Source organism: Lepisosteus platostomus, chromosome 12 (genome assembly GCF_059453375.1).
Source record: "Lepisosteus platostomus isolate fLepPlt1 chromosome 12, fLepPlt1.hap1, whole genome shotgun sequence".
NCBI classification, from domain to species: domain Eukaryota; kingdom Metazoa; phylum Chordata; class Actinopteri; order Semionotiformes; family Lepisosteidae; genus Lepisosteus; species Lepisosteus platostomus.
The window spans coordinates 2783275-2809210 of NC_142622.1; the positions used below are offsets into that span (position 1 = coordinate 2783275).

The 25936-nt window shown below is 37.1% G+C and overlaps 1 protein-coding gene across 1 annotated transcript; it reads left to right on the forward strand.

Moving 5' to 3' along the window:
* The first annotated feature begins 586 nt into the window (after nucleotides 1–586).
* Nucleotides 587–24230, forward strand: LOC148650860 (homeobox protein MOX-2-like). Its single transcript, XM_088600447.1, has 3 exons — nucleotides 587–1423; nucleotides 14745–14917; nucleotides 22950–24230. Exons 1-3 carry the CDS (start codon nucleotides 904–906, stop codon nucleotides 23166–23168), a joined length of 912 nt encoding a protein of 303 aa, XP_088456573.1. The 5' UTR covers nucleotides 587–903; the 3' UTR covers nucleotides 23169–24230.
* The last annotated feature ends 1706 nt before the right edge of the window (nucleotides 24231–25936 follow it).

Here is a 25936-nt window from a genome sequence, read left to right on the forward strand (position 1 = left end):
ATATATTCACTTTATAATATTCATTTTTCATGTAGAAAATCCAATTTGTGTTGTATTTCATTTAGAATTTATAATAATGTTTTAAAAAAGATGCGAGAAGAAGAAATACTAACTCACATCATCATCACACTGAATAATAACAAAATTAACACACTATACTAACGAGTAAGAATGAGATCTAATGCCTGTAATAACAGGTTTAAGTGCAGTAGGAAAGATGTCACAAACTGCATTGGAAATACTTAGAACACTGCAAAAGTCTAATAGCAGTTGTTGTAAAAAAAAAACACTTTTTACTTAAAACCACAAAAGTATTAGCACATTAATGAACTCTTGCGCTGCATTTTCATCTCACACTCTGACGCAATGGTTAAAAGAAAAAAAAAGTGCTACCGGGGTCAAGTAGCCTGTGTCCAAAATAAATTGCATGCTTTTCTAAGGCATAACCATTTTAATATTGCAGATTTATTGTAAGTTGCTTTTTGGAGGCAGATCATATGCATGTGGTCAGTACTGAGTCTCTGACCCAGCCTCCAGCTCACATTACACACTATTTATAACATCCCCTCCACTTTCTCCCCCCTTAAAGCCCTTCCTTGGAACCACCTTCCACTGGCTTCAGCCTCCCTTTCTGTCATCTGAGAATCTCTTCAGCGGCTTATCTTGGGCTCTGTGTTTATCCAAAGCAGCCTGGCAACTGTCGTGAATGATCTGGATTATCTGAGGAGCTCCCTTTTTTGCAGAAAAAAAAGTTTGCCTCTGTCTTTTTCAGGGGGAGAAAAAAAAGTTAGTTGAGTATATGAGGTGAAAACTAAAAAGGGGTGGCGTTATTGGGATCTTTGTGTTGCTTTTTTTTCCCGGTTTCTCGTTCTTTTCCTCTCTGGAACCTCACGTTTGCATGACATGGATCACACGCTGTTCGGCTGCCTGCGCAGCCCTCATGCCCCCGCGCAGGGCTTGCACCCAGCCTTCTCGCAGTCCTCCCTGGCCCTCCACGGAAGAACGGACCACGTTTCTTACCCTGACCTGTCCACCTCCTCGCCCTCCTGCATCATAGCTGGATATTCCAACGATGAGGGCCTGTTCGCCAGCCAGCATCACAGAGGGCACCACCACCACCAGCAGCACCACCACCACCACCACCACCAGCAGCAGCAGCAGCAGCAGCATCACCCCTCCAGCTGGCACATTCCACAGATGCCCTCTCCTCCCGCTGCCACCCGGCACAGCCTCTGCCTGCAGCCCCCGGACTCCGCCGCCACAGATCTGGGGCCCAGCCCCCCGAACCTGTGCGCGAGCACACCCAGCCTGGGCAGCACCACCCCCACGGGGGCATCCTGCGCACCTGGGGACTTCGGCAGGCAGGCGCTGTCTCCCGCAGAGGCAGAGAAAAGGAGCAGTAAAAGGAAAAGCCATGGCTCAGGTAAGACTGGGGGGGCCGCCGTCCTCGCCTCTCCTCTGCCCCCCGACCTGCTCGTTCCCTATGTGGGAACGCACGCGCGCGCTTCGGGGCTCGCCCTTCGGGAGCCAGAGAGTTAAAGAGTATCTGCTGCGGGGAAAGCTCACTGCTGGCATCCAGAATCTCAGGCAAAGTTTCGAGCCTGTCTATTTCAGCTGCATACTGAAGGCTGAGCTCCGCCACACGTATTGCAAATGCGCAGTCGTTTTATGGAAAATATTCTCATTTATGGATTCCCAGGGCTATTGAAAACATTATACAAAAATGTTGTTTCCCTGTGGGGGAATAATACAATATGTCCATCTCTCAATGACGCGATTGTTAACTGAGTTTTGACAGAACATGGAGCCTTGCGTGGCTCAATTTGAAAGAATAAAAAGTGTAGTGTAGTGAGAGATGTAAGGACCTGTAATGGCTGCTCACACACTGTCCTAAGAAGATCTGTAAGGAGTAGTATAAAATATGTACAGTTTTTAATATGTTAGTTTAATTTAAAGAATAGATTTCAGCAGGCAGGTATGATACAAGATTTGGAATATTATCATGCCTGCATCTCTTAGAAATGTTGGCAGGCACCTTGATTCTGTTCTTTTGAACTTAACTTTTAGCTGTTGGTAAGAGTACGTAAAAGATCCTTTCATTGGCTTGTTTCAAGGAGCAGGTACTGTACTTTTTTTCAGCATTTAGTTAGTTTGCAAGTAAACCACTTTGTTGACACTTTCACGTAAAATATTTGATTTCTGATTCATTTTGAGGCACGTTAACACAGAAAATGATGTGGAGTTGTAAAACCTTCTCCGAAAATGTAAAATTTAACACCTGAACATCTTGGGCCTCCTTTAAATTTTTTTCCGACATCTGTGTGTAATGGCTCATACCGTGTCAGGCTGAAAAGACTGAAACTTGAAAGAGACTAAGCATCTGAGGCAATCTGATAATTATTTATGTTTACAGAGATAACTATAGAATTATTCACAAATATTCGAAAGAATTTTGGTATATAGTATTTTAAATAAGATAAAATTCACATTTAGGATTTTTCACATGATAATGCTGATTATTAAAGTCCACAGTTATATTTTATAAATACTGTAGATTTCTAATCAGGTTAACTACGCAAGGGTGTGTTCCCAAGTTTTTACAGGTAATTCAATTATTTTTAATTTGAAATACGATCATGAAATGATGGGCAAAGTGCTTGATACATGTTTTCCTTGCATTTTGCAGTTGAACGTTTAATTTAAATCAAATAGATTAAAATCTGATACACATAATAAAAAAAGGCTGATAAAATCTCACTGATAGAAAGGATAATATGTACTCAATTACAGTATATGCTTTATATCATAGAAATATTCCTGGATTGAATTGGAAAAAATCTATGGCACTGCAGCCCAAACATAAGGGTTATAAAAGTTTTCAGTGCATCTCGGAAAACTATTTTAACAGAAACAGAAGCTCCAATAATGTTTACTATTTGCATCAGACCTGTAAAATTTACACTTTTGTCTGTCATTAGTTAACCTGAACAAAATGCCCCCCAAAAGCATCCATTCCATACAGTATGTACTTCTCTACTGAAGAAAAATTGTAAAATTGTAAACTTACAATTATTCAGTTATGTACATTTAACTTGTCTGGGATACTGAAATAAAGAGGAGATTTTTACACTCTCCAGTTTTACTACTAGAGCAGAATAACAAATAGTGTTACCTTGTTAAATAGGATTTATTGTGAACTGTATAATACACAAACATTTTAAAGCAATGTTGTCCTAAATATTTTAACATAGCGCATTTAATGAAAGAATTACAAATTATATTCTGAATTGTACTGCTCATTTTTGTCTCAATAGATTAAGAAAACAGTTGGGATTAAAAAAAAAAATCTTTGTAAAAACCCCAGGCATCAAATTCAGCACGTTCCATGTCCGCTACAGTGACAAGATAGTCTGACTTCAAAGTCAGCACTTCCTTTCAATGTTATAAATAATGTCACTTAGTGATAGTTAAAATGTAGGAAAACTTTACTAGGTGTAAAATAGGAAACAAAAGATTAATACCTGTACATAGGACTGTAATTGTGAAATTTTCAAACACGGAAGAGCTTTTCTCAAATATTTCATACTTCTATGAAAATAAATGTATAAATTTAAATGGAAGATCAAACTTTAATCAATGCTATTGCAACCCTCTAGCCATAATAGAGTCACGACATACTGTAATAACTCTTGGTTTAAACTAGGATTTCATTTTGGACAATTTACTTTTTACTGAATGTCATTTTATTGCAGACTCTTAATTGATGCACTGAATGTTTTTGTTTCATGAAAGCATTTGTAACAACTATGACTTTCTTATTACATGCACAAGAGTGGCCACAAAAGAGGTGCATTTCAAGGCTTGAAAATAATAAAAAGAAAGTGGACTGCTGACATTAATTCTTTATTAACTCAGCCAGTATTTAGTTCTTACCTCAGACTTAGTTATTGTAAATATTGGATATCTCATCCTAACAAATATCCACTCATCTTCAGAGAAAGTAATGCCTTTTTTCTTCTAATTATTTCAATTATTCTTGTCCGTGGATAACTTTTTCTATTTTAACAGCTTCACTTTATCAAATCTCTTGCAGACATTTTAGTGTACAATATTGTAACTATTTAGATAAATGAAAATAGACTTATTGTGCAGCTGTTGAAATGTTTTGTTATTATTTTAAATGAAATTAAATGTGAACTTTAGAATCTGAGAAAATGCACTGAATTATTAAAGAATTGAACGACAATGATGATTATCAATCATCATTAAAACAAACAAGGCTTGTTTACTATTTGTTTCTTTGCCACTTAAAATATACGTTACTCAAAAAATAAGTTCACAAAGGTCAAATGCAAAGACCTAAGGAAACTCAACTAAACACTCAGCCCCGTGTTAAATGCTAGTGATTGGTGTCTGACCCTCTTTGGTCCAATAGCATTCTTCTGAAACAATTCCCCCTAAAATTGCACTTCATATGGAAAATAAACAGTATTAATTTTTATTAGAATTAATTATAATCTTTCCTGGTCTGAATTAATTTCCATCATCAATCAACAATTTAAGACATGTTTTGGCTTTAAATATAATGTATTTTTTCATTCGGTCTTATTTATTTTTTCTCCTTATTTAGATAATGGTTAATTAAGAGTAGTTAAATAGTTAAGGTTAGGGGGGCTCTAGTGCTTAATGAAAACCACGGCATCTGAAATATAAACTTTTAAAGAGGGTCTCACAACCTTTTTTTCATTTTCGTATTCAAATAACATTCGTGCTCAAAAGTATATACAAGAAAAAATCTGTAAGCCACTTGTTAAAATAAGTAGAAAGTTCTTCAAAGCAATGTATTTTCCTGTGTTGCGTGTTATAAACCTCACGATCAGTGTCTGCTATCCATGCACTTCCATTATCCGTCATTAACATCTAAGATCAACATTCGTTTTTTTCACCTTCACAAAAGCAAAAAGGAAAAGAAAGACTAAAATGGTGTTCACCATGCTCAGAAATAACCCACTGGACTTTATCCTGGAATAACCAACAGCCTTTATCTACCACTAGGGAGAAAGTGGGCATTCAGAAGGTTTTCGTCTCTTCTTTGAAGAAAACTGGGCGCAATATTTCACGAAACATTTGGAACATAAATTATGAAGTTCAGCGAATGTAAAAGCGCTGAGGTCAGGATTGGATCTTGTCTGTAGAGGCATGAGGCCATTTTCACTGAAAGGCTGCAACTGCTGAGAGAGCCCTGCTTGAAATTCTGAAGCTCCAGACTCATTCCTCCATCTTTAACTTCACAATCATGGTTACAGAAAAGTAAACACTTACAGTAGAAAACTGCACAAATTTTAAAAGTCCTAACACCAGTTTTAAAAGACAGTACAAATAGTTGTATTTTCATGGCATCAATTGTAAATCCCTCCTTCTGTGCATTCATAGAAAATTCAAAGTGATTCTCTTATTCATGTTGTAGATTGTCTTTTTAAAAAAAAATAGAATCACTTAATTCTTCAAGTGCCACTAAAATAACGCCGGAGTACGGTACACTCACTTCATCTTCCTCAGATGCTTACAGTCTTGCATCATAGCTTCTACTTGTGGTTTTGTACCAATTTCACAGTTTTTATCTTCACATTCATCACGTTTCATTGAATTGCGACAAGGTTTAAATCTGTTACAATTCACTCATTTGTCACGGATGTGTTATGATTTCCAGCTGTATTTTAAAGATAACAATTCCAAAAAGCACACCTTTAGTTCTGCTTTAGATCTCCAACAATAAAAATGAACATGTTATTTTTTATTCCTTTTTTCCCACTTCAAAAAAGTATTCCCACAAATGTAGTCTGTTTTAATCTCAGAACCTGAATAGTGTTAAGTAGCAAGCCTTTGCGATTTAAACAGTCATTGGTCTCTTATGCCAGGATTGTACAGTACCTATGCTGTTACAGGCTACAAACATTTTTCTGAGAAAACTTTTTTTTTTACTTTACCAGAAATGGCTTCAGGCACTGTTTCACTACAGTAGCCTATTATTTTACTTCCCTTGCACAGCACCACTGCATTTATAAATCACTTTTAAACACGGGGAATTATTAGGAAATTAAGAAGAAAGACTTGATCTGTACAACGGAGGATGTAAGAATTTTATAGCCTGTCTGCTCTTTACACCTCATAAAGTAATCCTTGACTCTTAATGTAAAATTCAGATAAGCGACAGTTGATCATACCAAACCGTTTGTGTGAAGATGAGTTATGAGTTTGAATGTTAAGACTCATACTCAGTCATGTAATAAAATAAATGAAATATTTCTGCGGTTTTTATTTGATTTTATTAAATCCTTTTTCTCTGCCTCCAAAGTAACCTGAAGACAACTATTATACATTTATCCACAGATCTTGTTGTGACCATTTGTCCCAACCTACAGAATAAATACAGTGTTGAACAGTTTTCAATGATCCTTCTGTACATAAAAAACCTTTTCTTACAATATGTGTCTCTAATAGAGAAACCTATGAACGTAAATACAACAGTTTTTTCCAATTGTCATGGAGCCTTTCCCCTTTATGTTCTGATAACAATATACCTTTAAGTCATCAGTCTTCCTTTAGATCTTTTTTTTATATTTTTTTTCTGCAATGAATAGCTGCTTTTTCACATAAATAATAACAGAAAATATTAGTAACAAATCTGTACATTTATGAGATGTCAGTTTAACTAGGAGGTACTAAAGGGGTGTTTTATCAACAATTGAAATGTTAATTCAATTATTACATTGAAGTATTATTTTGAAATATTACCTGGAAATGCGTTACTGACTGTGAATGGGGTCTCCAGTGCATGACCTACAGTCAGCTGGGACAACAGCTGGGAATCTGGTGGTATGAAGTAGGGCTGTATTCACGCTTGGGCTGAGGCACAAGTTCCATGAATTTTCTTTCCGGGCAGCAGAGCGAGCCGAAGGCATCTAGGCCCGGCAGCCGATTTCAGAGGACGTGTGCGTTTTTTTCTTTGGATTCTCTCAACTCAGCTCAGGTTCAGTGTGCCCTCGTGGTTCCATATGGTTTAAGAAGACGGCAAAAGCTGACTGCATTTCTGCTGTCTGTCAACTGGCATTTCTATGAAGGTTTCAATGAAAACATCTAGCAAATCCAAAACAGCAGGGAAAATAATTTAAATGTGGTGCATCAAGCTGTTTTACAAAGGGTTCCCTTTGACTTCATGGACCGTGTAGAGCATGTGTCCTGCTGACGACAGGAAGGGAGGATAAACGCTGCTACACCTCATGAAACTGCTCTTGTTTCTGCAGACATGTCGTGGTCAGTCAGCCTCAGCTTTGACAGTATTCAGCAAGGTGCCCATTTCCCAGCTGGAATGTAGCCTGGTCTGAAACCTCATAAGGAACAATCTAGGAGTATATGTTTCATACTGTATGCCTATACAGTAAACCTATACTTCCATTTTTTAAATTGAAATATCTGAGGAAGGTAAAGCAGAGACTACTGTACCTCCTGCTGTCTCCATGATAAAATGTTGAGTTTTGCTATTTAGCTTAAAAGTATCCTATAAATGTAAGTTGGGATTGCTGCCTGTTTATCTTTATACCATGTGTGGGATGAAAAACAGTCTTCTCTTCAAGTCAGTCTAGTTGTCTTCTAGTACATTCAGATCCATGGAAAATGAATTGCTCTGCTGTACTGTAGGTCTATAGTGTATTTTCTGTTTGCTGTGGTATACAGATTTTAAGATTATTCACGATTTCCATAGTGAGTAACTCTGTTGCATGTCTAATATTTATATTGTTTGGAATGCTTGATAATCATACAGTATATGCTTTATTCTCAGACTGTTCTCTGCACGTTTATGGTATATTTTGAATTGTTATAGGAGAGTCCACACAGCTGTAGATTCTGTGAATGAGGTCATGACGCCAAATAATTCAACTTGCTGTTTCATTGCACTGTAATATTATTCTTTTGTTTGGGAAAAAAAAGGCAGATTGCAATTTGTACTCCAAATCTTCTGAAAGCCCGTCTCTTAAATTCGGTAACTGTCTGCCAGGGAAAAGTGCAGCTGTACTGAAGGCTAAGAAAGAGTTTCCACATCCTAGTTTGTGGGTAATCAAGGGTGTTTTGCAAAACACTGTTGGAGAAAAACAACAAATTCTCAGTTAAGTTGATAAGATTGGATAAAAAACAAAAGGAGCTTCTTGTTCTAATTTATGTGTTTAAACCATTTAGCTCATTTGGAGTTTCAATAGCTGATGGATCGGAAGATCTCATCCAGCCATTTCTTGAATGAAACCAGGGTTTTAACAACATGACTAGGCACAGGCATCTTCCAGACTCCCACAATCCTAAAGAAGTGTCTCCAGTTCACAGTGTGAAATACCTTTGAAATGCATGAACCGTTGTTAACGTTACAGCAACAACCCTATTGTATTAAAACCCTGAAGTATACTGTAGATTACTCAATGCCCACCAACGATTCCTTCAGGTGGGACTGTCTGTCTCGCAGGTCATATTTTTAACTGCTTTGTCAAAGCCTTTGTGCAGTTATCCGAATAAGACTGCTGCTTTTGGTTGGCGTATGAAACAGAATGTTTTATACAGTAGGTTTGCGGAATCCAAAAAGCATGATAATGATTTTTTTTTACTATAATAGTAAATAAGATAGGCTTTTTATCCCAACGGGGATATTGCACTGTGCCTATTAGATATGTTTCTCTTCACACATTAAATTGAATCAAATGATATGGTGGATTATGGTCAGTAGTTACAAAACATTTGCGTGAAATAGGAGCAAATTAACTGTCAAATATAATTGTCCAGGGATTGAGTGGAAAGCTAGCATGCCCGTAACTCTTGTTCCAATTTATGCGTTTTGTTGATGCAGGATCCCTTAGAACGCGGAATTATTGAGCAAGGATTTACTATGGCTGCGCTTTTGTAAAACACACCCACTAAAGAAACGTTTTCATAGCTGAAGATCATTTTATGTTACAGAAGATATAAATATGAAAAATAAGAAATGCCAACGGCAGAAAAAAATAATTTTAGCCCACCCGTGTTAAAACAAAATAGAAAATAATATGTACTATACCAATGGGGAAAAAGCATTAAAAAAAACTCAGGACTAGGCTACATTGTGCTGATGAAACCAGTTCGCAGCCGCTAAATGTTTTGTTTGCTTCTTATTCCTGATATTTTTCTTTTTTTATACTCGAAACATTATTTCATTGTATTCCGATATGTACAGTACAGTATGTATAGATGTTTACAGACGGGGTGATTCGGCTGTAAAACAGTTGCAGATCAAACATTTTCGGTGTACAAAAAATCTCATTTGACTAACCCATCCAGTTTTAAAGCTTTAATACTGTAGTATAAGGTTGTAAAACATAGAACAAAGGTATTGCAGAGATTCGGCCCAGAGGCTAAATGAGCTTTACATTGATTGCTTCATATTCCGTTTTTCTTTTAATATACTCTTCTCAAGCACTTCCAAGAAGAATTCAACAACTTACTGTACGTAAGAAACGAAATGACTACACGGAGAAAGTTTATGACCCAGCTGAACGACCTGGAATTGTGAGCGATTAGGATATATTTTTTTTTATTATTGGCATCGCTCATCACAGACTACAAAAAAAATATCAGAATTTACAGCAAGCACTTGACTCCTTTAAGAAGTGAATTGACGAATCTGCAACTTAAGGAACCTTCGAAGATACCACACGTAAACGCGTCAGCATTTATTTGATTTCTCTGGCTGCTCAAGTAATATTCAGCCGTATCCATGTCACCCAGCGGGGTTTTGGCTTCGACAGCATGGCTTGGTACGGTAGCTAGTCTCAGTATATACGCAACAGCCGCTGGGCGCTGTCTTGAGCTCTGAACGCCCAGGTAAAAGCATGCCATCGTACAGTATAAACGCGTTCACGGCTTTCCTTGAACTTCTGGGAAACTGGTGGGTCCTCTTGCTACAGTGGATAATCTGATATGAAACAGATCGTTTTATCATAATGTTTAATTAGGGTTTATTGTACTACAGTTCTGTAGTCCCAAAATGAAGAGGCAGAGTGTACTGTACTGTACAGTACACACGGCATACACAGTATACGGATCAACGTATAGTATTACATACAGTCTTATATTTAAGACGGCGTAGTTTTGCATGTTCAGAATTAGTCATATTTATTACAGCCCCAAGGTTAATGGGACAGAAATATTAACAAGTTTCGCTGTATATCTTAACCTTACGTTAATCAGGTTAAAATTCAAAATACATTCTGCGTGTTCAGAGCACTGCTGACTACTGTATATTATCTGTCATAGCTAATAATGGGTATTCGGTTAGGATAACTAAGACGGCCCGACACTGACAAGCTGAAGGAACTGAACCTTTTTAATCATGAACAGAGAAGAGTATGAAGGCACCTCATACAAGTGTTCAGAATCCTCAAAGACCCTGAGAGTCTCATGGACTTCTTCGGCAACAACAGGGAAACACAACTGCTGTATGAGGAAGTGCATTTCTAAATAAGAGCAGGAGGCACTTTTTTTGTACAAAGGTTGTGGGAGTCTGGGACGAGCAATCCAGAAATAAGATACCTTGGATTCTTTCAAGAAACAACTGCATGCGATCCTCCCAGCAGGACATGGCACACTTCTTTACACAAAGGGTGGCGGGAGAGTGAAACAAGCTGCAACTCATGCTGTTGAAGCCAAGCTGTTATTCTGGCTGATAGCTTGGATACAACGTCTGGATGAGATACGTGGATCAATTAGCTACTCAAAACCAAACGAGCTAAACAGGCAGAATGGTCTCCTCTTGTTTGTACTGTACAGTATGTTGCTTTGCTGATGGGCTCCATCTCTTCCAGCCTACGCAGGCTGTATCCATTCTCAGTGTGAACGTAATCGGGCACTGTTCTGATTAAGACAGTGTTGTTCTGTCACTGGCAGATGTTTGTTTTGTCATTGTCACCGTTGAAGACCTGGAGTAAATGAATGAATGCACAGCTGTAGCCTTTATGCTTTATATCTTGAATAGCACGATTACATGGGATTCAGTATAGACTTGGGCTTTGTTCTTGATTGGGTATCTGCCATGATGAAATATAATTAACAAGTTTTAATGAAGAATGTAGAAAATGTATTCATTGTACCTCATATACCATGAACTGAAGATGTTTTAATGTACAGTTTGTCTGTACTGAATAGAGGATCAGTATTATTTCTGCATAACAGCACACTGATATGGAAACAATGTGCAACAATATCTGAGAATAGGAGGTACTTCTTTACACAAAGGGTTGTAGGAGTGTGGTACAAGCTGTCCAGCCATGTTGTTAAAGCCAAAACCCTGGTTTATGTCAAGAAATCAACTGAATGAGATCCTGAGATCAATTAGCTACTAGTTACTGAATGGGCTTGATGTGGAAAATGTACTTCTTTTGTTTGTAGTCTTTCTTGTGTTCATAAATAATGTACACTTTCTTACTGAACAATTTACTTTAAACCCTTCATGCCGTCAGTAACACAGAAAATAACCTTTACCTATTTTTTTTCCTTCATTGGTACAAAAACAAATTTAATAATGCTGTTATATTAAATATTAACTTCTGTTATGTTATAACTCCTGATAAATGAAGTGCTGCAGGTAGCTACCCTGAAAAGTAATTTGTCTTCAGTGAAACATGAATCATAACAGAAGTTTAGGTCAAAATAAAAGAAGAAAAATTTTACTTTAAAGTACTGCTTATCATGAATTTAAATAAATGTCATAATTGTGCTTTGGAGAGACTGAATCAACTGATCAACTGAAAACATATAGAGAACACACAAATAACAATGAAACATAATGTAAAACCATGCAAACATTCATTACAGAAGTTAACAGAGATTTTGAGCTGTGTAAGAATTTCACATTTGAACATTTATTAGTGAAATAAGCACAACAAACGTATTGTAGCTCCAATGGAGCTAAAACTCTTGACTCTGAGACTTTATATCAAGCTACTGTACTGTGTATACAGTATAACTATTGAATGAGAACCTTATACAGCTACTGTCATTGAAAAAACACTCTTTAACAAATTAACTGTCTCAATAAAGTAAAGGGGATCACAGAGTTTATTTACAAGTCAAAATAGATGTGAACAGCGTGCAAGTTAGTTTCACAATTGAAGTAGCATGATTGTGATGCAAATGAGAATCAGGTGTGTGGGAAGAGTTTGTACTCCTGGAGCAAGAATGCTCAATTATTGAAAAGGGAAATTGAACATTAGTACCATGTCTCTACTACAGATCTAAACCCAAGTCATAAAAGCAAAAACAAAAACAAACTGTTGTTGTTCCTTGTCCAAAAGACTGGGGAGACATGTCCATCAATTTTGCTATTAAAGAACATCCATGCTTTCCTGCACTTCTGCTTAATAAAATTGACCATAGATCTCTGACACCATTTCAGTCACGAAATTTTGAAGAGCAACTGAAATGAAGAGTGAGGATTCTTGTAAACCAGTTGCCTGACGGCATAGTTCTGATCTGTGGCACAGGGCATGATCTTTTTGCAATACAACTGCATAACAGATTGAAGTAGGAAAAAATAATAATAATAATAATAAACTTTATTTTATATAGCGCCTTTAAAGGTGGCTTCTCAAAGCGCTTAAAAAAGTTTGAATGGTGGGCTTTTCACCATTTTCAACACCCCTTCACACATCAGACTGTCAGTCAACACCAGTGATACACATCCCCGGACTGCACGGGTTTCACCACTGAATTTGGGACAATAAAATTTCAATATTTCTTTGCATTTCCTGCAGTTTTTTAGACAGCTTGGAAAATAGTAAATATAATTTAAAATGTGTGGCTTCGCCTTTTTATCATTTTTGCACCTACTGTGATGTTTATTTGTATGGCATGTGGCCATTTCGTCAATGATTTGGAAATATTGTAGGAATTAATACCATAATACAGTTATCTGTGCTTAATTAAAGCTTTCATATCTAATCTTATTTTTTTTTTCTTTGAGGACATAATATTGTTTCTGAGCCAAAACATTTGAGGGTGTTTTTTAATCAGCAGCACGCATTGCATTTTGCCGTTGTCTAGCCTGCCAAAATGCGTTATTTCTGTCAATAATATTGAATGATAAGGTCAGAACATGTAGTACAATAATTTCAACCCTCCCGAGAGTTTGGATAAATAAAACAGAACTCGGGGAGTTAGTTCTAAAAACAATATCACGGGACAGCAAGAAAAAAAAGTCAGCCAGACTTTAATATTTGCATGAACGGGCTGCTTGTTTCTTGTACAGTACATTGACGTGGCATTAGAGTGTCAGCTGTTGTATTTTTATGCGTTAGGGTGAATTGCATTGGTAATTTAGCACGTTAATGCCAATAGGATTAACACACACTTCACAAATGAACCGCAGATAAATTAGCTTGCAAACTGTGATGCCTTGAAGCGAGATGTGCAGTGTGTGTTTGAAGTGTATAGAGAAAAACTCCAAGCCACAAAGTAATATGAAGCGCAGTGGGGTAGAAAATAATAGTACATGCTGATTTATTTTCCAAGAAGAAAGATAGATAAAAACGTTTGCTAATAATTAATATGCAATAAGGAAAGAAGTAACTGTGCGATGTACATTTCAATGACTGGTAAAACCTTTTCTAAGAGGGGAATGAAGATCCCAAAAAATTGAAAAAATGAAAAAAAAAACACTGCTTTGTTGAGATAGTTAGAAGTCCATGAGGGATACTGAAATGTGCAAATCAACTTGAAGGTGGTTATTCATTCGCATTTTCGGACTCACACAATTTGAACAGAGATGTGATGTTTGTGCTAGCGGTTGATGTGGGATTTTGCAGAATGCTGGACACTGACTTTTCCTACATTGTTTCACAGCAGATGGATGATGTTTGCATACAAGAGCTTCTCCTCCGCTCCTATTTATTTAAGATAAAAGCTCACATCCCTTTAGGTGTGAAGCTAAAATTAATCCTGGCATACAGAGTACAAAAATGCATTGAAAGATGCAGTAAATATATATATATTTAATTTCAGCTTAACAGAGAAGCTTGTCTCAGTTTGCATGTCGATACAATTCTTTGCCATTCTTTTTAGTTAAATATCCTTAACCAGCAGGATCACTGTTTTTGCAAACACATGAATGCAGAACGGATCTCTCTTCTCCACTGGAGCTCATTTGTGCTGGTTATAACTGCTGTTACTGTCAGTGTTTGGACTTGTTGCAGTCAAAGATTTAAAGTTGTGTATGTAACGTCAGATCTGCCATGTGAGAGAAAGCAGAGTATTTTTTGGAAAAACATACTTATACCTTGGCTCCAGCATTTCTATGCAAATCATAACTTTTGATTTTTTTTAAATGTTTTAGCTGAAATACGCTTTATAATATGAAGCCCCCTTTTTTTATAATCTTAGAATAATAAAAGTATCAGATTCAATTTAAATGAAGTGACTCTTAGCCGGGAAACAAAAAAAGCCTGGAGAAGTACAGCTGCCAGTTCCACACACACCACACTAGGCAGCCCGTTCCCTTGAAGTGTGAATAAACTATTCCAGAATGATACAAAAAGTGATGGGGAACCTTAATTGTTTTAGTTACCTGAATTTTTTTTTCCTGCTTGATTTTTTTTTTCAGATGTGCACCTGCAGTTTATCACGATTTTTTTTTTTTTTATGGCGACTGGAAAATGTTCTGTTTTTCATTTCAGACTCCCAAGATGGGAACTTTAAGTCAGACGTAAGCAGCAAACCCAGGAAAGAGAGGACTGCATTCACCAAAGAGCAAATCAGAGAGCTCGAAACAGAATTCGCCCACCACAACTACTTGACGAGACTTCGAAGATATGAAATTGCTGTGAATCTAGATCTCACTGAAAGACAAGTAAGAAATAACAGTAATAATATCCTTCAAATGAATGGTTCTGATTTACCTATTCAACCCTACTGACTTTTATTCTATTTATTTCTGTTAGACCTAAAAACTACCCTGATACCTGTATCCGAATGAATGCATGAAGAACTGATGTTGATCCAGATGTAATTCCTTCATAAGTGACCTGGCACTTGAATCTCAAAATAAACTTTGTAAGCTGACTAGGCAAATTGTTAAGCTACATTTGCTATGAAGAGTTTGTTTTGAAACAAATACCAGAATCCCTGATGTTGCGCCAATTTTTTAAAAGTGTACTGGTGTTGTACTTTTCAACACTTTTTCAAAGTATTCATCTCCACACGTACTGTAGTGTGATCTTGTTTTACTTACAATTGCAGAACTTGGAATGCCAACATACAGTATTTAGCTTTTTCTGATCTAATTTAGATTTTTAGTATATGGATAATATACTGTACAGTAGCCTTCAAATGTATTCATATACTTGATGATCAATAACGCAAAGTTAATTTAGAATGGAAATCTGTGTGTACATTCAAAATTGGATACACATTGATCGTAGAATAAATCTGTCTATAACTTTCAATATGATATGTACAGTATAAGTTGAACATCTGTCAAAAATAGCCACAGAACATATCATTCTAAATGCTTGATGTTCAGATTTATTCATATACTGTACCAGTGATCAGCATTATGTAGTCTCTTCTTTGGCTCTTAAACAACTCATTAGGGATATTTGACAGAACTTGTCCTGCTCCCATAGCTTGTGCAGTGTGCCCATGTCACGTGTGCACATGTACAGTACAATAACCAATCAAGAACACTGACTCTTATGCTCGCTTACCAATTTGGTCATTGAAATCCATTATAGGCTTTACTGTATATTGTTACCCTGTTTGTAAACTCAGTTGTAACTAAGCTTGAGATTCTTGATGGAAGGCACCATTTTGTGGCTAACATATCCTGTTAATATTTCATAATCATCTGTCCCTGAGTTCCCTGAGTTCTACCCAGATCACCAGGACCAGAAGCTGCAAAACAGCCCTGAAGGAGTCATTCTTTCTGGACACAACCTTCTCCTTTCTGAGTTAATCATACCATTGGGAATATTGTCCAAAAACCCAGACAGTGTCTCATCCAATCACATCATTTGTTCATATTTGATTTTTGAAACAATTATTTGGCAATCAAGGTGACTTTCAGAAAGAATCTCTAAACTTTTTTAAGCCTTTATACAACCAGATGACTAAGAGGCACCAGAAAATTACATTTGCAGCATTTATTTTTTGACATATTTACAGAACATGAATAAATCTGAGTTTTGTGTGGTGAGAAATGCATTTTACAGTTCTGATATTGATACTTTGAGTATTCCATTTCATATTTTTTTTTATCTTTTAATTCAGATTTTTTTGAATAAATTCGATATATGCATTTCCTTTGCTAAATAAGGTCCATGGACAGTTTCTCAAAGGTCTGAATACATTTGGAGACTACAACTTCAGAGGCTGAAACAGCACAGTATAAAGCTACATTTTATTTTAACCTACAGTAAAATCAATATCTCTGATAACTGTACTACAGTCAGGAATTTCCTTAAAAAAGAAAATTTCCTCTGAAAGACGTTTTTCCTTTTGACTACTATTATTAAAATAAAACAATTGCTTTCCCAATCTTTATTCTTCCTTGACAGAATTTCTTATTAATTTTAATTAATTGGACCAAATTTATTTTTAAAAGGTCACAAAAATGTAAACATTGTGTACCTCAGAAACAGAACTCCTGCTTCTAATTTAGTGACATTATTTGTACTAGCACTGATTTAATCTGATTTCTGACTTTCAGTCTGCAGAACACTTTCAAACGTACTGTAGCTAGTGAATACTGACGTTGACTGTTGAGGGTAAATCAGATAGAGAAAAAGAGGCACACCCACCAGTTAGAAATATTTAAGATTATTTTGTGTATTCTTACATAAGTTGCAGGAAGGTTGTATTAAGCTGCTTTAAGAAATAAAGTAAAGTAAATAAGACTGAATAAGCATACATTTTAACCAGAGGACAGGAGTCCAGAATTGGCAGTGAAAATTGAATGCCAGTATTTCTCTGTTGTGAAATTCTGTAACTATTTAGTTGTAGAGCACTTTTCATCCTGAAAATGTTGTAATGAGACATTACTCTGACACCTTACTGATGAAGCTGCTAGTCCGAAGTTTCATTGTGCCCTGGGAAGGTTTATCTACACTAAAATACTGGCTGGACAGAAATAAAATCAATTCTGTCCCGGAGGTCTTGCCACTCTTCATCCTTGTGTGAATATTTATTTTCCTGTGTTTCCGGCACATTTTTGGTTTCTATTTTGCGTTGTGCAGACATCTGCCTGCAAGAGTGTTGTCATGGGGAAAGAAAACCTTGCTATTTCTGTGTCACATCGTGTGAACGACTGTGAAAATTCACAGTAAGGGTAAACTGAGCCTGACAGGTTCGCGTGGGGAGTTTGTGTCAGTGTGCGTTAGCTGCAAAGGAACACTTTATGTTTAATTTCAGACTGAAAAGTACAACGATAGAAGGAATGCAGCTTTTCTGCTGTGAAGCCTTCTTCTCCCAAAACATTTTGTTTCTTTCTTTCCACTTTTCACTGTGGAAAAATGTACATTATTCTTCGCCAGTAATTTCTAAAAAAAAAATCTAAACTAAATGGTTACTGCTCCAGATTTAATCCAGATTGAATCAAGTAACGTGCCACAATATCACAATGATCCCTCGGGAATTGATGTTGGGTTTTGTCTGACAAAATATTCAGAATGACTGGTTTATTAATTTAAATACCTTGTCTAAAATCACAGTTATGTAACAAATACTTCTTACACTTAGTTTCTTCGAAAAGAAGCATTTTTACTGTATGTATTCAGGGGTTGACGTAGAACATTCTGATTGCATTGAGGGACAGGATAGAACATTTTCTTGTTGCTTTTTAAGATAATAATAATAATAATAATAATAATAATAATAATTGCTTACACTTATATAGCGCTTTTCTGGACACTCCACTCAAAGCGCTTTACAGGTAATGGGGTCTCCCCTCCACCACCACCAATGTGCAGCATCCACCTGGATGATGCGACGGCAGCCATAGTGCACCAGAACGCTCACCACACATCAGCTATTAGTGGGGAGGAGAGCAGAGAGTAATGAAGCCAATTCATAGATGGGGATTATTAGGAGGCCATGATTGGTTAAGGCCAATGGGAAATTTGGCCAGGACGCCGGGGTTACACCCCTTCTCTTTTCGAGAAACGCCCTGGGATTTTTAATGACCACAGAGAGTCAGGACCTCGGTTTTACGTCTCATCCGAAGGACGGCACCTGTTTACAGTATAGTGTCCCCATCACTATACTGGGGCATTAGGACCCACGTGGACCACAGGGTGAGCGCCCCCCGCTGGCCCCACTAACACCTCTTCCAGCAGCAACCTTAGTTAAAATAAAATAAATATGATCCTATTTGTATTTTACACTCTGGAATCTGACATGATAAATCGTAACAATAAGTATGATAGAGTATGATGATGTATTTTTTCACTCAATAATTGGCAGATCCGCCAGGTGCCTGCTGGGATATGCTCCGGCTCCCCCACGACCCTGAACTGCAGGAAACTGGACGGATGGATAATTGGCAGAATAACGTTACTACATTCGCTTTTTTTCATGGAAATGACACAAATGCTTTTCCCAAGACTCTTTCCTTTCCAGATAATTATAACAAAGCATGCATGAGGCCCCCCTCTTCGGCACACTCCCACTAATAGACCCAGAAACACTCGGCAGTTGTGTTTTACTTTGTGGCTTGTGAGCGGGAGTCTGAAATAAGCTATCTGGTCATGCTGTCAAAGCTGATTCCCTTCCTGCTTCAGGAATTGGATTGGCTGGATGAGATCCTTGGAACAGACGCTATCAAATAAGCTGAAAGGGCCAAATGGTCCATTTTTAAGCTTTAACATTCCTTATCTTTTTATGTCTAATGAATACTTTAATGACTGAGAGAACTGTTATTCCCTATCTTCTATTTTAATGGTGTCATGTGAAATGTTATTATGTTTTTATGTCTAGTGGATGCCTTAACGAGCTATTGTTCCATATCTTATATTTTAAAATTAAAAAGATCATAAAAGTATTTTCTTACTAAATATTAACTGACTGGCAGAGTGTCACCTCCATTTGGGTCAACACGTGTAGAAGCAGATACCGTCAAAATACGTCTGAACGTTTTTTTTCTTTCTCTTTTCTCTTTTTTTCTGTTTTAAAACTACAGTGTTTCTTGTGAAACGTATCATAACAATTGCCAAAGAAAATGGCACATGCAGTATAAACTGCAAAGTTCTTTGTAAAAAATAAGACCTTTTTATTTTTATAAAAAATATACATTTAAACTATATTTTGAATAATCATAAACTTAAATCACTGCAAAAAAAAACACATTGATTTCATTTCAGAAATGAAGAGTTACAAAAGGCCAGCTGATACTGCTGTTTCGGTAATAACAAGGAGTTTGATCTTATGTACATTTAAGTCACCTTAGTGAACTTCATCAGTATCACCGGTGAAACACAACCTGCAGGTTTGTGTATATACTGTAGTAGAAACTATATAGAACTGCTTTGAAATCTAAGAACAAGAGGCAAGTGCTCACACAAAGGCTGGTTGGAGTATGGAACACACTACACTGCCCTGTATTGAATCGAGCTGTTGGACCCAACAAACAGCTGGAAGAGATCTATGGATCGATTAACTACCAAATGGATTAGATGGACCAAGTGGCCTTATTTGTAACACTTGTTACATTAACCTTCAGTAGCCTTCTTACTAGTAAAGCTACTGTATGATGGTGATACCAGGCAGCCAAAAGAATGTTGATATTTCATGGAAACAAAGGAGTGCCAGCACAAAGCAGCCTATTTTTTTATCATTTATGATCTTATTTTTATTATTTATTTTCTGTATTTCAGTTTTTCCACTTTAGTTTCCATAACAAAACAGGTGAGGTCTGTTCTTCTGGTTGCAAAGAGAAAGCCATAATCCAGATTATAGATTATTAGTGGCGACAGGCAGAGGGAATGCTCTAGTATAGCATGTAAACATACGTACAGTATATAATCTTAAGATTTCTGGAACCTTCATAGCATAATCTTTGTAGAAATCCATGGCAGATCACAAATTACAGGGAAGTTACTTTACCTTCACTGATATTGTTACAAAACAGTACCTTTTTCCCAAGGTTTACAAGCTTGTTTTGTGACTTGAATGTAAATTGTTATACAGCCAAGTGATTAAATTATCATTGCTTCCTATAAGGATTTAGGCTGTGAGTGTTTTTTGAATAGAAGGTCATATATTTAGGTCAGCTGTCTTTCTGATGATACACCTGCTATGTGGAAATATTTTTACATTAAAATAGTGCGCTGTTGATATATATATACATTCTCGTAATGCAATACTAAACTAATGTTGTGGAAAAAAAATTAAAAGAAAGTCAAAGGCACTGGCTGTTACATGGTTTTGTTTATTTAAAATTTATTTTATTTTTTATATAAAATAACATTAAAAAAAGTTAATATGTATGTAACATTTGAAATGTGTTTTTAATGTAAGGGATGAATGTTGCATAACAAAGACAGGCATTCAAGAACAACACAGACCTTTAAAACTGACAGTACTGTACAGTACCTCTGTTATTTGAGCAACACAGATTCGTGTAGAGATCAAGTAACTAGCTGTGTGTGGGATTCTGGGCAGATACTCCTGGGAAAACTCTCTCTGCTAAGAGCTAAAATAGTACGGTACAGGAGACCTACCAGCACAACCAAAAACAACATTTTTGGAAAAGGTTGTGTTTAAAAGTTTTTAAATCTTTAAGCCCGTTTGTGAAGTCCTTTCTATAGGTACTCAGCATAGAACATTCTACTGTATGTACTGTAATATAAACTATATAGACTATAGTTTTTAAATTATACAATATAGTTTAAATATGATTTGCCAACTTTGCTGACTTCTTCAGTTCCTGGTACTTTGTTCTCCAGTAGGAAAGAAAACAATGTACTGGTTGTAAATATACTGGTTTTCCCTTTAAAGAACATTTAAATGTGGTAACTTATTTTTGCTTTAATATTAAACTTATTCTACCCCGTATGGTACTTTTTATTCACTGAAGCAGATGAAAGAAACACTTTTTGATGAAAACACACAAACATTATGTACAGTATGTGAAAATTATAACCTCCACATGCTGATCCTTGACTCAGCAATTGGTAGGAAAATATCAATGTCATCATTTTCTGAAAAAAGAGTGTCACAACTGCTTTGGCTGGGCATACATTAAATGGTTAAGCATTAAGCTAGTTTTTAAAGGTTAGAATACCATAATATTTGTTTTCTTTTCAGCACTTGGCAGAGGATGATTTTGTAGGTCAAAAACTTCAACCTGTCCCTGAAGCATGTCCAATCAATAGTACAGCATGTATCATCAAAACCTAACATAAACGTTTATCCTATTAAATTACTTCCTAACCGTGTGATCACAGGGCACAGCGCAGCACTCCTTAAAATAAATCAGACAGAACAAACCTTTTGCAAAGTATCTGGTCCCTGGGAGATGAGCAGTGTGGGTTCACTTCTTCGCCAACCTTTTTAAGCAACAGCTTAATCATCAGTCTGGGAGACGTAAATACTAAACAACTTGTCGACTCAGGGAAAGAAGGAAGAGCTTGATGCCAGAGAGCAGATGTGCCTGATACATCAGCACATAATTGCTGATATAGAAATAGCTCCAAATGCAAGTCTTACAATCATCATGTCCTTACATTTGAAAATGTTTTGCCTATTCACTGGTCTGTGAAGCTTGGAAAGCGATTTTAATAAATGATTCTGAGCTGTGAAGAAGACTAAAGGGCTTTCTTCTTACCATTTATATTTAAGTCAATTAATCCAAGTTTTGTTTGATAAAATCACTCTGTCGTAATGGGATCTGATGTTTTGAGCTTGCAACAGGAATGCAGGAATACAGATAGACAGGAATATGGATTGCCAGCTGTTAGCCATATTATGTATGTTTCTTCTAAAAGGAAGAGGTTTTCCTGCCAGAATACCCTCTCATGCAGAAGAAAACTTTGAAAGAAAAATAAATTCCCTCTCAAGACACTCTGGTACTATTCTGTTTTAGTGTGGACCTTTTATTTCATATCCGCTTCTAAATTAAAATAGCATATGTCAGTCTTGGGGGTGGCTTAGCATAGTGGGTGAATCTCTGGACCCATGAATAGTAGGTGGGGGGCTTGAGTCCCTGCTAGCCCAGTTGCTCCAGTCCACCCAGTTGTAAGTGGGCACTATCTTACCATTAATCCCTGTGAAGGACCAGCATCCCACCCAGGGAGGTGTCACATGCCCTCTAGTTCACTAAATGCTTCAGAAACCAGGATGAGCTCTGGCTCTAATGTGGACTTTGACTTGTATACCTTTCCTTTGGCACTGCATTGCCTTTAGGGCAGATCAGTGGCTCTGTGGCTCAGGATCTGCACCTGTGGCTGGAAGGCTGCCGGTTCGTATCCCGCGGCCGGCAGATGAATCCTACTCTGTTGGGCCCCTGAGCAAGGCCCTTCACCCCAACTGCTCCAGGGGTGCTGTATAAATGGCTGCCCCTGAGCTCTGACCCCCAGCTTCTCTCCCTGTCAGTGTGTCTCATGGAGAGCAAGCTGGGGTATGTGAAAAGATGAATTCCTAATGGAAGAACTTGTGTATGGCCAATAAAGTGATTTCATCTGATCTTTATCACTGTCTTACCTTCACACTTATGGTAATTCATCAAGGATCAATATGATGCTGGGATATTCAGGAGATAGTGGGCCTGCCAGAAGGATCATTGCAAAGCCGCCCAGTCTTTAATATAAGTGCACGTGTGCGAAAGAGCCCAGGTCCTTCTGCTACGATGGCAGCTCTGATGTGTGTTCCTTTGCGTATTTCCCACACAGGTGAAGGTCTGGTTTCAGAACAGGCGGATGAAGTGGAAGCGAGTGAAAGGGGGTCAGCAGGGGGCCGTGGCGCGAGAGAAAGAACTGGTCAACGTGAAGAAGGGCACGCTGCTGCCGTCCGAGTTCTCCGGCCTGGCCGGCCTGCACCCCTCCGCGGACTCCCTGGCCAACGAGGACAGCCGCGACAGCGAGCACAGCTCCGAGCACGCCCACCTATGACGCGCGGCCGAGGCCTCGGGCGCCCTCACTCAGGAAAGAACGACGCGCCAGGGGACGGCGGGCGTCACACACAGCCGTGAACAACAAACAGTGTAAAAATGTACAGAGGAATGATAGATGTCTTTAACCAGACCTATGAGGATTAAATTCTCAATTGTTTTTTTTTTTTACCAGTCTATGATTTGCACCACAGTTTTTAGAATTACAGAATGTTAAATTGCAGATCAAAGATCAAAGAACATTAAAAGATTGTAGAAGTCTATTTAACATGTGAAACAGGGATTTTCAGGGGACACTTTAAAAATCGGACGTCCTTTTATTAGAAATTGAAGTGTAAATAAGAATTAGTGGGTAACCACCTCCTATTCCAGCCTGTTTATTTGTAAACCAAACCTGGAGAAAGTGCCTTAATATAAAATCTGATGAGCCCAAAGCATTCTGAACATTCCACTTTGTGCCTTACAATGACAATGGGCAGATATATGCTCTGGTTTGCACTCTTTAACTCATGCCTTTAACAGTTTCTACTGTAAGAAAGAATCTGGGAAAGCACACAAAGCAAAGACGTGTTCAGCTACAAATATGCAGCAAATATATTCATTCTGTAAATAACTATCAGTATTTTTTTGCCTTCATTCTAACAAACATGTCTTATTAACAGTATACCAGCTCACACAATAATAAACATTGCTACTCTGTCGCTCTTCTGGCTGTGTGTTGTTATTGATTGAAGCCTTAAAAAGACTTTGCTGAAGTTCATATGAAGCAAACGTTAAAAGAAAATGTTTATAAATACTTCAGAGATCTGTTAAGTTAAGCAAAAGTTTCAGATTTTCTTTAAAAAAAACTATAGCAGGCATTGTAATCTACTGTACAGCTTTTGAAACTTGAATTAATTTGGGACTATGCAAAAGGTTCAGTTTGCATGAATGAATCAATATGAAGTCTCCTGTCATCTTTAACTTGAAACAGAAATAATAATCCTGCCAAAAAAAGTGAGGAATGATTTTAAACACCTCCCATTTGAAACGTATTTTATTAAAAAAGCCATTTTGAAAATCATTGTAATGTGTTTGGCTGTGTTTGTGTGAGTATGCATTGTAATTTATAATTTTTTAGCACCTTAATACTTTAAAACTGAAATTTCTTGAGATTCAATACCTCAAGAATCTTTGTAGTCTATTAAGAGAGTTTCCTGGTCCAAAAAAGATTTCGAATGGATTTGTTTTCAATTATGGCCAGATCCATTTGTGTGCTTTCATCTGTAACCTTGATTAGTCTGCCAGATTTCTATATTATCTAATTTGTCCAGCTAGAACTTTGAAACATACTTGATCAAACTGGACAACAAATTGTATCCCCGTGAGAAATTATTCATAGTTAAACTGTCAGCAACGCAAGGGAAATTTATTTGCAATCTTTCCATATTGCAAGAAACCCTCATACTGTGCTAGGTTTTCAAAATACAACTGGGGATTAATATGCAGAGATTAAGTAAAGAGGAAATGTACATACATTTTGAAGCCCACTTAATGTGTGAGCTGTTTTCCATTGAAAGGGCTGAAACCCTGCAGAGCACGATGAAGTATCTCATCATGTCCAGGTAAATGATTTGTTGTCTAGCATTCGGTAAAGGGCAGCACCACGTAAATTTCATATGTTTTCTGCCAGTCCTGTGTGTGGTTCCAAAAATCACAAGTGGGTTAGTGTAGTACAGCATATATACTACACAAACACTCATAGTGTCAGAGTAAAATATAAACATATCCTCATGGGCTTACAGAATGCATGGCAACATCATAAAAATTGATTTAAGCAATAAAGTCTCTAGAAGCATGAGGTGAGATTATAGCTAACATTTTTTTTATTGAAAATACAAATCATTAATGATTAACAGCTGAATTAACACAATTTCATTAATTTAAAAAAACATTCATTTCATTTTCTTCAACACAGGGCTATAACTTGAGTTTGATAGAATGAAACATTTAATTATCCAGTGAAATTGCAAAGGAATTGAAAGTTGATCACTGGAGAAATATGTGTGGTATAATAAAGGCCTATTTCCAAAACAAAAGGTGTTGAAACTGAAATCAGAAAATGGTGAAAGGCATCAAGACCAGGGTCCAGAAGCATTCTGTAGTTGGGCTGGAAGACTTCTTCACAAAACCGGGAGGACCCTCTGTACCACATTGCTATGAACAACGAACTGGGAGATCCAGAAATTAGTGTATTTGAAAAAAACGTGAGAAATTATTTGAATAATAGAGATTAAATGGCGTAGCCTTCACCAAAAACAGTCTTGAGAAAGTCCCTTTAGACAAGCTGTTTATTAAAACAATATTCTGATAGACCCCAAGATTTTCTTTGGCATTCTTCAGTCCAGGCAAAGCAGGGCAGAATAGTTCGGTTTTACTTCAGCATTGTTTAGAGAATATTTCTCAAAGGCAGGCAAACATAAAAACAAGTGTTTATTCACTCACAGACCAATCTGATCTACCGTGAGATCGGATCTGTGGTAGATCCATTCCAGCAAGACAACTCGGAACGCACAGCAGAAAGCAACACTGACTTTTGGAAGAAATGCAAAAAACAAAACAAAAACTGTTCTTTACCAGCCAGCGAAATCACTGGCCTTGAATCTAAATGACATACCATGGACAGGCAAAAGGAAATCAGTAGCAAGTCATTATCTCTGCTTCTGGGATTTGCATAAAGGAAAAATGCCAAAAGAAATGTTCCAACGTTGAAGAAAGTACAGCTATTGA